General features: G+C 42.3%; 1 protein-coding gene across 2 annotated transcripts in view; it reads right to left on the reverse strand.

Moving 5' to 3' along the window:
- The window catches only part of Msrb3 (methionine sulfoxide reductase B3), a 122841-nt gene that overhangs the window by 75050 nt on the left and 32459 nt on the right, over positions 1-15332 (reverse strand). For both annotated transcript variants that reach the window (XM_087902201.1, XM_087902202.1), the window contains exon 3: positions 994-1102. In XM_087902201.1, the coding sequence (XP_087758327.1) occupies positions 994-1102 (109 nt within the window). The remainder of the gene's footprint in view (positions 1-993; positions 1103-15332) is intronic.

Raw genomic sequence — 15332 nt, forward strand, 5'->3', positions numbered from 1 at the left:
AATGACCTAATCTCTGGTTGTTGGTGTGCATTAAATCACTTTGCTAGCTATGCACACAACAGGGTGGGCAGGCGTCTTCTGCGCTGAGAATCTGGCCACCGCTGGCTCCAGGGATGCGGGCACCCTTGGTCAGAGACTCCACGCTGAGGAGATTCAGAAAATAGTAGGTTCTATGACAGGAAGAGCACATTGCCTATTAACAAGGATCCCCTGTGTGGGAAAGAGCTCTTTCAGCTCATGAATGAAAACACTAAGTTACATCATTAATAAATCTGGATCCCAGGTACATTTACAGTTTCATGCCAAGATCCACGGTATAAATTAGACAACGAAATCATTGGGCCTTGGCAAGTTACATTTTAGCTGGAGTCAGCTGAGAGAGACTTTAATCACTAGAAACAGTCTTGGAAGTGAACAAACTCTTTTTTTTTCCTTCCAGGATGTAGGGCGAACTTCCAAGGACCAAAGCCATGTGAGGGCAGTTATTGAAAATTTTTGACATTCCAACCACAAATGAGCCAATAAATACTTTCTCCACATGTGCTTCAAAAAGAAATTGGAGTGGGGCAGAAAGGAACTAAATCATGCTACCTGCTTTTGCAGCCAAAATGTCTATGCTTACAATGGCCACCTTCACAAATGGCAACATCCTGGCATGGCTCCATGTCCCTCATGGGTTTCCTCGCTGTGATGTCTTCCAAAAAAAAAAAAAAAAAAAAGTACCTAAATCGCTATTACTGCCACACATTTTGTTGTAAACTAAAAGCTGGCCCTTAACAAAAGCTCCGTGGCTTTATATAAGATAGAATGCTCACTCAGAAACAAAACTCTGTCTTATCCTAAACAATGTCCCATTTCCAACCTCCTCAAAGACAGCCATCTGCAGGCTTGGCCTTAGTTGGTATGTCTAGGATTCTTTAACTAACCAGAAGAGTCCAAGGAGGAGGGAGCCACGCTGCTCTTGCCTTGCTGGTTTTTATTAAGCACACTTACCTTTCAGTTCCTTTCTCCTGAGTGACATGATACTGCAGGGGTGTCAGCCGCTTCCTCAGTTCCTGCTGGGAAAAGGCCACCTTACAGTTCTTTTTATCCCTACATGACCCTGAAACGAGAGGATGGGAGAAAGAGCCGTTTTTTAGCCTGAATTCTAAAGAATTGCTTTGGCTGGTCGCCACAGCGCAGCCTCTACGGTCACTTGTCCATGACCAAACCAGTTCCTAACAGACCACAGAACCTTACCTGAGCTGCAGCTGGTCTCCAAGCTCAAAGAGAAAGCCCCTCGAGATCCAACTGATTCCTCTAGAGTAGCAACGAGGTGTCAGAGCCAAGGTTTCTGGAATGTGGTACTAAAAACTCACTGGACATTTGTTTCCAGGACGACGGACATCCTCTGTGCCACCTGATACTGTGGAACCACTTTTTAAAAGATAACTTCAATATCATGTATGTATTTGTCAGTATTCACTGTGTGTGTGTGTGTGTGTGTGTGTGTGTGTGTGTGTGTGCGCGCGCACATGTGTGTACATATAATGGTATATAAAGACCCATTCAATAATTTTGTAACTTGGTAGATTAGCATGAAAACATCAGCATTCCACTGTCATCCAAGATGACTTAATTACCACCCTATTTATTTTTCTGAGGACCCTAAAGATATTTTTTTCCACAGTAGGAATTGCTGTTTTCCTTGAGTCTGTCAGATACTCTGCTGGGTTCTAAGCAGTCTTTCAAAATGCACGCTTTTCCAAAGACCATATCTTATTATGTTAGCAAGAAACTTCCAGCCGACTTCAGGAGAAGGCGTTTATTTATGCCAAGGCAGATTCAAGAATTCCAGAGGGGGGTGGAGAGGAAAGACAAGACAGACAAATGGAAGAGCAAGGGTGGTTTCAGGGTAGGCTTATGGTGTCCTCCAGCTCAGCTGGCAGGGTGTCACCCATCGGGGACCCGAATAATGAAAGGATTCGAATGTGACTAAAAGCAAGGGTGGCTTTTATCTTGATGTGTGCAGACTGCCGTAAAACGTTCAGACAACACCTATTCACGCATAGTGTCTTGAAGTTAGCCTTCTTAGTGGCCTGAGCGCTCACTTCAACTCCTTTTGATTTAGCAGTGGGAATGTGTCCCACTGTTTACTTCTAAGGTGCCTCATGTAGAACATGAGATTACTGAGTTAAACCCAGCAAAGATTACCTAACCGGTTTCCCTGATTGTGGGGTTGAAGAAGGGCTGTCAGCTTTCAGTGGAGGTGGGGTGGGGGGGTGGTGACTGGTTCTCCACCAGCAAACTGGGAGTGGGGAAGGAGCAAACTGGAGCCGAACAGAATACAAACTCCAAACTCTACTTCTGCTGGCCTCCCTGACCCTTTGTTGGTCTCGAAAGAGACCCAGGAGCAACCGGCACATTGAGAATGGTGCTGAGGGTCTCCCATCTCACTGAACCCCAGCTGACAACGGGCTCATCCTGGTGTGAGAAGCCCTACTGTTGTCCAAGGCACAGACAGAAATGTCTCCCTGGCTAGTATGTTCAACCTGAATGTAGCAAGGCTTTTTCTCAAAATCTCAGGGCCCTGAGACTGGTGAGTTTCTGTTAACCTCCCTCTAGACTTTTTAAAGTTATTTCACTTTTATTTATTTATTTGTTAGAAGGGTATCGTTGTTAATTTTCTCAAGAAGTTCATTAATTACAAACTTAATGTGACAAATTATCATGGTTAAAATTATTAGCTCCAATAGGCTTGATAATTATGATATGAACAATTAGAATTAAGCAAATCTGTCCAAAATATTTTGGGTTACTATATGTTCATTCATACAAAAAGACCAATTGTGCTCCCAGAGCTGTGAGGGCCGAGCAGCCATCTGTGTGTCATTTAGTACAAGAGAAGCAACCGCAGGTTTAAATTACATGGTATTGGATTGCAATTTCCTAACATTGGATGCTTTTCTGCTTTTTTACCTTGAGTCGTTTACCAAGGAGTGTTCATAAAGAGTAGCTTCAAGCACAGATGCTTGAGAGTCACTTAGGCAAAGATGTTTCTCTCTTCTTCATTCCACCTCTCTCAGAAAAAAATCTCTTTTCTGAAGGAAGAGAGTGAGACTTGCTCAGTACTGCCGAGCTGTGCCGTTCATGTCTTTGTGGAAGGGAAAAGGTAAAACTGAAAACATGGGATGGAGGTAAACAACACAGACCTAAGAGCTCTCCGGGGGAAGGAAGAGCGCAGGAGAGACCTTCTTTCACAGACAGAAACTACTTTTGATCTAAACATTCTTAGAAACAGATTGCTTTCCGCTATGAGCCATCTCATTAGCAGTGCTACAGAACCCCGTCTTAACGGTGAACTGTGAAGGGTCCCGCGGTCCTCCTTTGTCAGCCCCATCTTATTTGGAAGGGGAAAGCTTTCCTTCCAGCGCCCTTTGTTCATCTTTCAAGAGCCACGAAAGCCAGTATTCACACAAATTTTGGAGGAATTCGCCCTATGTCACAGCCTACAAATTATTTGGTTTTGGTGCGCTTAAAGGTCATCTTACAAATTAGCAAAATTTTCCTCCATCCTGGCTTTTCAACCTTAAATATAAATGCTGTTTCCTAACTGTAATGAGGTTCATTCTCTGAGAAATGCCAGTAATTATTTTAAGTGGTCAAACTTCACACGTTTTTATTCTTTGGCCATACTGTATTCTCTATATAATTAGCCTTTTAAAGGATGCCCAGTAGCGAAAGGAAGATATACACACAAGAAACAGTTACTACGATTTCTGTATTAAACAGCGTGTCCCACCACACAGTGCAGTAATAATATACTTCTTGGACAACTGAAAGCTGTGTTAATATGTCAATTCCTCTAGCAGAGCCAGAGCCTGGCAGGCCAGGGAGAAGCTTCACTTCTGCCCCCACGTTTGTCATTTCATCTTGAAATCTGAGAGAATTCACTGGGCGGTTCCCCTCCACTATCTTCACTTAGGAACTGTAATTTTCTCATTACACAGGGTAATTTTACATTAGTGTTATAGGACATCTGTTCAATGGCTTCTGAATTGGCTTAGAAGTATGCAACAGAGAGAGGTATCCCTTTCTCTAGACGTATAATAACATTACTTTGCAGGCCCAAGTCAGTATATGTACACACAAAACATGGTACATCTGAGGGACTATTACCCCTGGTATCTAATCATAACCCATTCTCTGCGGTGTAATTTTTATGTGAATCAGATCTATCTTGAACCCAGCCGAAAGGTATTTCAATGCTGGAATACGCCGGTAGCTTTTCTATTTATGTCAAGGCGTCGCCCACACCGCTGCTGCTGAAGAGTGCCATGCTGAAGCTCCAGTAGGAAGCTCTTCTCTACGTGCACCAGAGTTCACTGTCTGAGAGCTGGGGGTACAGACCTGCAACCCCAAGGCTTGGTCACCACCCCGCACTTGTGAAAAGGAGAACTTGTATTCTGCTAGCGCCTGCCTCCAACTGTGACCTTAGATGGGTGCTGCATTAGATTTGTGCCTGTAAGGTTTGCAACAACGAACTCAGTAGGCCCCGGGTGCAAAACTCACAGAAGATACTGACGCCAACAATCCAGTCTAAAGAGTAGCAGCTCAGATGTCTCTGCCCGCAGTATCCTACCAGTAATTATTCTCTGTAAGTATTCTCTCATCAAAGTCTTTTTCTAACACGTTATTTTAAAAAAGTAATAAGAAAAAGAAAAAGGAAGTGAGGGGGGAAACAGAACTAAAAATTCAGTCCTACTCAATCCCATGTGCATCTCTAGACACAATTTTAGAAGGTAGAATCATGCCATTTTACAGACACAAAAACTGAGGCCCAGAGAGTTGGTTATAACATAACTTACTAAGGAGACAGGCCTATTTCCATCAGTAAAAAAAACTATGCTATAACTTTCTTCTCAAATTACACAGAAAATTTCAATAAAAACAATCTCTTAAAAAAACAAAACAAAACAGTCCCTCACTAACAAGACAATAAGTGGAGGAGAGCAGTAGTCAAGGTGCGTAAGAAAGTGACGACACACGCCCCCGGCCCGTGTCTGCTTTCCCGATGCCTGTTCCTTCAGCACAGGACCAGTGACAAGCTCAGACAAGACTGTCAGTGCCCCGGTAAGGAGGGGTCGGGTCTGCTTCCTACGCGCAGAGTGCTGGAGTCAGGTGTTTCCTATCGCAGTGTGAATAGAAAGAAAACCAAACCGAAGGATCTCAGAATTGTAATTTCTGCTCTAGGGCTAAGGAAAAAGATGAAAATATGAACTATTTTCCCAAAATAATAAGTAAGAGATCTTGTTTTGGTTTAACTTCATTAAGCTGAGACAGTCAAGTCCGTGCGGAAATACCTTGCTGCCCTATTTACAGATGGCAGAACAGTAACGCATGTTAATTTTTACCATGAACTCTAATTTCCAAGTACACATTAGTCTGTCATGTCGGACAACTATTTCATTCCAGGCTTAGTAGTGTTAGACTTTCTAAGTGGAAGATTATAAGACTAAATGTAGACCACTTTTAGAGTCAAATGTAGATATACCACAAACAATGTTTGTTAGTTTGTTCTCTTTCTTTTTACAACTCTAGGAATTCAATTAAGGCCTTGAGAACAAAATTTCAAGTTACAGAGGGGAAAGTTCGCTATCTACAGACACACCTTCCATTCTAACTTCTCCCTCAGGGTAAACGCAGAGAAAGCATCCCTGATGCCGTGCAAACCAACATCTCAGGATGCGGCTTCGGGACAGGCCTGCGACTTCCACACGACCAGGTCAGCACCGCTTTCCTGGGCAGCACTGACCCAAGACCACTTACTTTTTCCTTTACCAAATCAATGCTGTTGTGCTGGCTACGGGTGTGAAGTACTGCATCAGCCAACTCTATCCGCTGACCGCTCCAGCCGTTACTCCGAGAGCCTACTACACACCGCCATTGTTCTATGTACTCCACCCAGAGCAAAAGACAAAGCGAGACCTTCTGTCTCGGGGCTCCCACTGGGGCAGAGGTAAGAAATACAGAGCCCAGTAAATGCAAGCAAGTCTACTATGCGGTCTTTCAGAAGGTGGGGAGTACACAAGAGAGAAAAAAGCAAGCTTGGAGCAAGGCCAGGGCCGCAAGGCCTGTGGAAGACACTCTTAATGGAGTAAATGGGTTGGGCTCTCACTACAGTGATATTTGGGCAGAGCCCTGGGGGTGGAGGGGAAGCTGGCAGTGCTGACATCTCAAGAACGTTCCAAGCACATAGAGGAGATGGCCAGGGCAAGCGGAGAAGACAAGGTGCAGCTCACACGTGAGTGACAGAGGCAGACGGCTTGAACGCGAGCAGAAGAACTGAATGCAGAGGCATGAACAGCCATGCACACAGGTAAAGCGCAAGCCCTGAGGCCAAGAAGCCTGATTACTCTACACATCGTAATACGAACTCCGGGGGACTCTCAGATACAAACTGCTGACCTTACTATCGGCTCATACTTTGTACAACTGGATGCCTTCAGTGAGGTGAGCCTTGAATGAGCACTGAGGAGGACAGAAGATAGCAGGGAACGTTCCAGCCCCTAAAACAACACAGCCTAGGGCGTTTAGGGAAGACACTGCAGGACTCTGTGGAAAGGGAGTCAACACACAGGACACTAACACTCAGACTTCTCTCCTCAAGAGCAGCCATCTCTGGCATCACGGGAGTATTCATACAACAAACGGGCAAGGTCAGAGTGCTGGGGAGGGTCCAGTAGGTAAGAAACCCCCTCGGCAGCTGACTGAAAGACAGGGTGGGAGTCAGCGTGTGTAAGCCCTGGCTGTCAGCATCCGTCCTGAAGAAACCGCAGAAGATGGGGTACTCATAGCTCCATCAGATAATTTTGGGAAGTCACCATTTCACCAGACAGGAAAAGGTGTAGATTCAGATTCAAAGGGGCAAAACTTTGGGATAGGAGAAATAAAGTAACTTTAAAACTAAGGAGGGAAATGTGAGGATATTTTGTTTCTTATTGTATGCTGATAGGAGCAAAAGTACAGCCAGAGGCCAGTGTCAGCTGAAGGTAACTAAGGTAAAATAAGATGACTGGAAATCCTCGCCATGACAGCCAAGCCTTGTTCAAATGGCTGCATGGTTCTCTTGAGAAGATGATGGAGGGGTTCTTAGCCTTGCAATCATCCTGATGCTGAATGACTGTGAGACAAAACCCACCTTCTGTACATCTAGATTTACTTAGGCATTGTAACTTTTTAATTGTTGAACTCATAGACAGCCGTCATTTCACCAGCATCAGTTAAATACTCAAAAGAGCTAGAAAAGACTTTATCAAATCCTCAAAAGTTAACACGAACGCTTGGAGCAATGATGTCCGTGTTACTGTGGGCCGTGAAGCTTAGGGTTTAGAGAAATATGTAAAGCGTGTCTTGGTCCTGAAAGCACTCTCGTGTTTGCAAAGTGTGTGACTAAAAAAGAATATTTGAACCACTGCCATCATCGGGTGACAACAGTGGGAGAAAAAGTCCCGTAACTTCAGTTCTATCTGATTGCATGAGAAACTTCTGACAAAGTCGGAATTCCCTGGTTTTAATTTTATTTTTTTTAAGCATGGGTCTTCACTTGAACATCATAGCCCATAAAGAAAGAAATTAAAACCAGACAGGCTCATTTCAATTCTACATTTCACATGCAATCAAAAAGATTTGCGTGCACACCCCACACACACACACACACACACACACACACACACACACCCTCCCTATCCAGCTCTCCTTCCTCCTGCTCCCTTTGTGGATCACAGCCTGCTCAGGAGATAAAAGGTAAGCACCCACTGAAGGGAACCCACTCTTGGGCTATCATGCAGAATGTTATTTAAACACAACCTTGAGTACACTTCCTTAGAAGGAAAATAGAGTGTCTGAAGACTCAGCTTTTTCCAGTTTCCAAAATTCATTTATGGCACAACAAATTTAAATCCAATGAAGTTCAATGACAAGTGCCCAGTCTTCAGCTTGCACTGGGTGAATAGTAACTGACCAGTTACCCAGAAGAATCTAAGATTCTCTGGAGGAGAAAAACTGCCCTTCTTCATGGAGCAACTGCAGAAAAGGCGCACGGCTCGCACTCAGCTTCTCATCAGGAACTCAAGGGAGAGCGCCGCCATACTTACTAGCCATTCTTGCGCACCGCATACCAAATTGTGTGTTGGTGAGCGAGGAAGACCTAAAATGTACTGTATGTACTTAACTCCCCATCTCGATGGCTGTTCCCCCACAAATGCTTTCTAGATGCCCAGGGCAGCGTTTTTTAGATCTTCGCTTCATATATACAGTAACAGCCAGACGGTGTGGCGCACGCCTTTAATTCCAGAACTTGGGAGGCAGAGGCAGGTGGGTATCTGTGAGTTTGAGGCTAGCCTGGTCTAGCTACAAGAGTTAGTTCCCGGACAGGCATCAAAGCTATACAGAAAAAAACAAAAGGATAAAGAAAAATATCAAATATCCAGCAGCATTTGTTTATTAAGTAAGTGTGATAAAAATGATGTTTAATGGCAGAGTAAATGTTTCCCTTTGAAACTATTCAATCCTTTGCTGTTCCTCTAGAAACCTACATTCACAGCTTCTCAATTTGACTAACATTCAGTGATTCTCTGGATGTAAGATTATAAGATCACTTGATCTAAGGATGGCCCAGAAAGTATTTTATCAAGCACTGACTCTTGGGGGGGGGGGGGAACTATCCTGTTGTTCCTCTGGAAGAGTGAAAAAGAGAAGTTTCCATGGTCAAATCAGGTTAGGAAACTCCATGATGCGGTCCATCTCTGAGTTTCTCATGCTAATGTATGCTTAAAGTGTGATACACCATCTATGGTCCACTAGAGAAACTGTGATACTTTCTTTGTCTCAAAAATTTCTTTTTATTTCATGGACATAGGTGTTTTGCCTGGATGTATGTTTCTGTACCACATGTGTGAGGTGCCAGCAGAGGCCAGAAACGGGCATCAGATTCCCTTGAACTGGAGTTACTGAAGGCTGTGAGCCACCATCTGGGTGCTGGGACCCCAAGTCCAGTCCTCTGCAAGAGCGGCCAGTGTCCTGAACAGCCAGAGCCATCTCTCCGGCCCCGCCACTCTGACTTCTCAGCTCCATCCTTGTTATAAAAGTGGAAAAACCTGTGTATTCAAATCTCTAAAATACAGTAATATGCAGCTTTCTCTGATGGTTGGTTTACAGGGCAAATCACAGAACTAGCATTCCTCATATTATAAAGTAGAAAATGAAAAACTTCTAGACAAAAACCTCCAAGGAGAAGTGAATGCCCAAAGGGGTGACTGATGTGATCACACACCTATCTGACATGAGCCAGGACCCTGAGATTACCGCTTTCCTCCACTCCCTCATTCTCTCCCGAGTCTCTGCTTCACGCCACCCAGCACTAACTCAGCTCCCACGGCACATCCTCACCTCCTTCAGCACCACGCCACTAACTACGGCTTCCTAGTCCCACACAGTCTTTACTGTTCTGTGTGAAATCCAGTGCTCCGAAGGCCCCTGCTACATGGTGTTGAAGGCTGCTGGGCACTTGTCAGCCTGTTTCTGCCTCCGTAGTTGAACAGAGAGGAGGTGTCTATGCAGACTCAGAAAAGCATCACTAATATAATTCTTTTCATCCTATAGTCAATAAAGCATGCACCCTAAGTGGGCATTTTAAAAAAAATCAGAATGTACCTTCTGCAAGAACAGAGATCTTGTCACTCAATGTGGCACTGCTCTGGTGCATAAGACAATGTTAATGTTCACGGACACTCATTCACCCAGCGCACAAGTGTGTATCGAGTGCCCATCACGTGACAGACACGACTGCAGTATGAATGGAAAGTCACTTTCACAGTCCAAAGTCTCAGCCCTTCCGGTACTTTCAGGGTCCAGGAATTTTCTGCAATAGGAAATACTTTGCCTGGCTAGCCCATCCCCTTCCCCAGACTAATCTGGAGGTTTTCTCTATAGGTTTTTTTTTTTTTCCTCCTCTTTCTTCTCCTTGATAGCAAGGAATTGAGGAGCTACACAACAAGGTTTTGGAAAGTCACGCTAATATGATACTTCAGAATTCTAATAATAATAAAACTGCTACATAATTCTCGGTTTATAGATGAAAACTGGAATATAAACTATAAAAGGAAACTTCTGGGGGCCAAGGGCAAATTGGTAATAAAAACAATGCAGTAAGGGACAAATTGTTTCTTCTCAATACCTCAATACCAATAATACAGAGAAAGGCTCTAAAACTTGAGGTTAATTTATCTAAAATCACACAAGATATATTAAAAATTAATCAAATGGAATGAATCATTCTGAAGCAATATGTATTTTTGGCAATAAAATAAAACCCTACAAAATAAAAACTGTAGAAATATTTACAACTGTAGATTTTCTTGGCTTGCTTAAAATCCAAATAATCTATTAATTTAAAACAATATGCCATTCTCTGCAAACACATGGTTGAATAAAATAATCACAAGTAGTGTTAAAGGAAGTGTTTGTCATAAAAATTAATAAGTTTAAGTGTATAAATATATAACTTACTAATCCATTAAAAATCCGATAAATACTTTTGTATCATTTTTTAAAGTAATTGATACAACTGTGTACATATTGAATGTAAATAAAGGGGAAAATTAAGGACTTTTGAATAAATATTAAATTTTCCAATAAATTTGCTTTCAAATGCAGAGCAACAAAACATTTAAATATAATTTATCACTGCATCTCAATAATCTAGTTTAAATAACTTTAAATTAAAATATATCTAGCAAAAACAATCATGAAAATTTGATCTCTAATTGTTTCAGTTTAAACTATGTACTGGAAAAGACAGATAATAAGAATTACCATGTATGATCAGTATTAACTAGATGGGAACCTTACAGAGTAACCTCAGACCCAATCCTTCACTATGCACGTCTGGGGTGGGGGGTAAGAGGCCAGTCATTTTAGCAAACCCTTCTCTGATGTTTTCTGTAATATACTGTGAGCATGTTTAGATAGAAAGGCATATCTACGCAGTATCTTCGAGTTCGTGCTGTCCTGATTGTCTCGTCCTGTAGACTTGTTGAAGCTGGGAAAGTTTTATCTTCTTTACAGTCATAGTTATACTTAATTTGCTCCCAAAACCAGAGAAGTGCCTAAGATTTTTGCTCGTGCCTGTCTCAATTGTTTTACTGTGCTGTGTATTTTACAATTACTAATTTATTTGCCATTTAACAAAAATGTAATAAAATCCACATTTAATAAGTCATATGCCCAACACTTTACATTAATACAGATATGTCATTCTGTGACAGATCAGCCTGGATGAAATACGTATTTGCTACAAATAATCTTTAAAACTCAGACCACAGACCAGCTTTTCAGTGCTCGGGCTTTGTTGGAAAGCTACTAAAATATTTTGCTTTTAAAGCATAAATCTACATCAGAGTACTCATTAATCAACATTTAAAATATAATTTTTTTCTAGTTTCCTAAAATATTTCATTCATGCAAAAACTGATCAATGCCTCACATTCAACATGTCTAACTAATAACATTTCAAGATTCTATAGAAATCCACACCATGGCAAAACAAAATGTATAATTTTCTTTAATTCTTGGGTGGTCTGCTGCAGAAAACGTAGCTGAATATAAAGCTATAAATTATGAGAGAGCAGCTATTTGGTACAAGATAGGTTAATTTATGAAAACTTGTTTTAGTTTGCAGAAAGTCTACATATGAAAGACATTTCCAAGAAACGTCCAAGCAGAGGGAGTCAGGGTCCTTCTGAAAACGGAAGAGGCTTTCACTCTACATACACTGTCAGAACATAGTAGGGGCGGGGACAAGTCTGGTTTGCAAATCCATATGTTCTTAACTGGATATTCTTACATTCTTTCCCATTTTTACGATGCACCTATGAGTTTAAGGCTAGGCTGCACACACTGTGCAGAATGGAAGACTAGTGCCACCTACTGGACAGTACGCATCATTCAATCCACCGGTTTCAAAGGCTTTTGTAAACTATAGCAAAATTTGTGTCGGTTCTGAAAGTTATTTCTCTTAAAAAAAAATAAAATAAAATAAAATAAGAACCTCCTGGCCTGTGGGGTGCATAGCATGTGTGATCCTGCATCAAGGCTGCAGAACTGTACACACACACACACACACACACACACACACACACGATGCACACTCACAGCATGTACGGGCCTGCATCAAGTCTGCAGAACTGTACACACACACACGATGCACACTCACAACATGTACGGGCCTGCATCAAGGCTGCAGAACTGCACACACACACACACACACAGAATGCACACTCACAGCATGTACGGGCCTGCATCAAGTCTGCAGAACTGCACACACACACACACACACGATGCACACTCACAACATGTACGGGCCTGCATCAAGTCTGCAGAACTGTACACACACACACACACACACACACACACACACACGATGCACACTCACAGCATGTACGGGCCTGCATCAAGTCTGCAGAACTGTACACACACACACACACACACACACACACACACACACACACGATGCACACTCACAGCATGTACGGGCCTGCATCAAGGCTGCAGAACTGTACACACACACACACACACACACACACGATGCACACTCACAGCATGTACGGGCCTGCATCAAGGCTGCAGAACTGTACACACACACACACACACACACACGATGCACACTCACAGCATGTACGGGCCTGCATCAAGGCTGCAGAACTGTACACACACACACACACACACACACACACATGATGCACACTCACAACATGTACGGGCCTGCATCAAGGCTGCAGAACTGCGCACACACAGAGTGCACACAAACAAAGACAGACAGACAGTCTTTAAAAATGTTAATTCAAAAGGTAGGCAAGAGGAATATGTTAGAATAGTGAACACACAAGACAGCACTCTACTGGTGACACCAGTAGAGAAATACGACCTATTTCGTCCTGGTTCATTTCAAATGTGATATGGTTCCATGACTGTCAGAAAAGAGGCTCACAGCCCATTCCCTGAGGAGCTCCAGAAGGCCGAATAATAGAAAACTCAGAACTACAACATTGTGTTCACAGACAAAGGTCACAGGGTCTACCAAAGACTCATGAAGGAGGGCCGTGTCTTACAAGCGTTTTTAGCACTAACGTGGAAAATGTACCTGTCCCAGTGGGCAAGCTGGTTGTTCTTAAAGTAGATATAACAACAGTTGCTACTAATGAACCTACTGACAGTTTTAACAGAAAATGGTGCTTTTTGCTTAGAGATGCTGTTATGCACATTTGTGGAAAATTTTTTTAAATGTATGAATTAAAGCCCAAACATGTTAATTTGCTCCTCAGAAGCAATCAAATGAATCAGAGTTCTTAATTCTGATAGTATGCATAAGACCTACTTCTTCACTCCAAACAGTTCCTATTCCAACAAACGCAATTATTTTAGAGAAAAAGGCAAAGAAATGATAGATTATATATGTATATATGCTGTAGTTATGTGTTTGTGTAGTTTATCTGTGTTGTCGTGTTTGTTATTTAACTAAACACAGTGCAGCTCTATCTAAGACACCCACTGTACTGCAAACAGTGCAGCTCTATCTAAGACACCCGCTATACTGCAAACAGTGCAGCTCTAAGACACCCGCTATACTGCAAAGACGCAACCAAAGGAGAACAAGCCGCTTCCTGAGAACGAGTCTGGAAGGCACATAGCTGGACCCTTTCCTTCTAATCTTCCCCATGAACTAATCTCAAATGAGTCTTTACTCTCTGCTAGAGTCATGACCTCATATACATATAAACTTTCCAGATGTTTATTATTCATTTAAGAAATGCTTTCTAGACCCCAGACGCTGTGTCATGTTTGGGAGTCACAGCCCTGACTCAGGGAACTCTGCTCACACAGAGGACAGAATGTGTCTCTGGGAGGTCTAATGTGTTCATTAGCGCGTCGTGATATATCATCTTCATAAACAACCTAATAGTCATGTAGAGGTGTGTTAAGCACGTCCAAAAGGGAAGTAAAAGTCACAACTGCATACTGCGTACATGGTATTAAGTGTGACTATCAGTGTAACTAGGCCTTTCTAGACAGGTGTCCCTAGTTCGCTAAAACTACCCTGATATCTGGTCTAGGCTACCACACACTACCGAACTTTTCTCTGCTATTGAAACTACGTATCAGATTTTGCTGCCTGGTCCTCCTGGGATAATGCTTTTGTCTCGATTCAGTGATCAAGGACTCTAATGCTCAAGTGCCATGCAGCAGACTTTTCTCTAAGTCTGGACCATTATTAATTCATAGGGAGTTTTTGGATTTAATTCACCTCAAGCCGAAAGTTGAAAGTGTAGCTAAGAAAACAAACAAACACAGAGCAGGTTATCTAGTTCTTCCTCCTCCCTGTCCAGGGGAAGGCAGGTTCACAGATGTGCTCAAGGTCACACCAGCTCACAGCACAGCTTCTGCTTTGTAATACTTCCAGGAAACTGTTGTCGGAAATCACCAGGGAGTTCTCCGTGAGGAAAATCACCTTTGATGACAAACACGAGTGAACGGTGACTCAGATGCACTTAGTAAGAGCTAAGTTAAAATCATGCTTTATGAAAAAAATGAGAAGAAAGACAAGCCAGAGCAGAAGGTGTCATTTCTGAGATGCAGCCTTCACCCAGGTCAGCTCTCAGCAACCAGCTTTAGGAGCCTGTTCCAAATAGTTTGTTCTTAGTTCTAGAGTTATTACTCAAAAATCAATGCATAACTCAATATTCAACCATTATTTAAAAATTAATTTGTTATTTAATATCAAATCATTATTCAATATTCAAAATTAGTGGAGGTAAGGAACCAAACTCTTTTTGATTTATAGATGTTTCTGTTGTAATGGGTTTGGGCCAAAGAACAGCGATTTAAAGCAAGAAATGACATTTTCATTTGCGTTTCCTACGTCTCCCATCTTGCTCTCTTTCCGTCTTTGCACCAAGTGATAAAGGCTGGAGTTTTCCTCTCAATTACATTCTTAAATTTGAAAGTTCAAATAATCTGTATTGTTGCTGTTAAATCTAAGAACTTCTTCAGCATCTCTGTATCTCTAAGTGTAAAATCCCGGTAGAGAAATGGCTAATAAATTCATTATGCTTCAAACACTACTGGTCCTTAAAAATTAGGGAATTAAGGAATAGTCTAACCAAATCCTTTTCTAGTAAAATACATCCGTAAATATCCGGGAAGAAAGATAGAGAGTTTCTCTGGGCTTTTGTCAACACTGGGTGGTAAGAATAAATGAAATGTGTGTGTACAGAACTTGAATTCCGGTACAGGAC

Source organism: Myodes glareolus, chromosome 26 (genome assembly GCF_982192425.1).
Source record: "Myodes glareolus chromosome 26, mMyoGla1.1, whole genome shotgun sequence".
In the NCBI taxonomy this organism is placed as follows: domain Eukaryota; kingdom Metazoa; phylum Chordata; class Mammalia; order Rodentia; family Cricetidae; genus Myodes; species Myodes glareolus.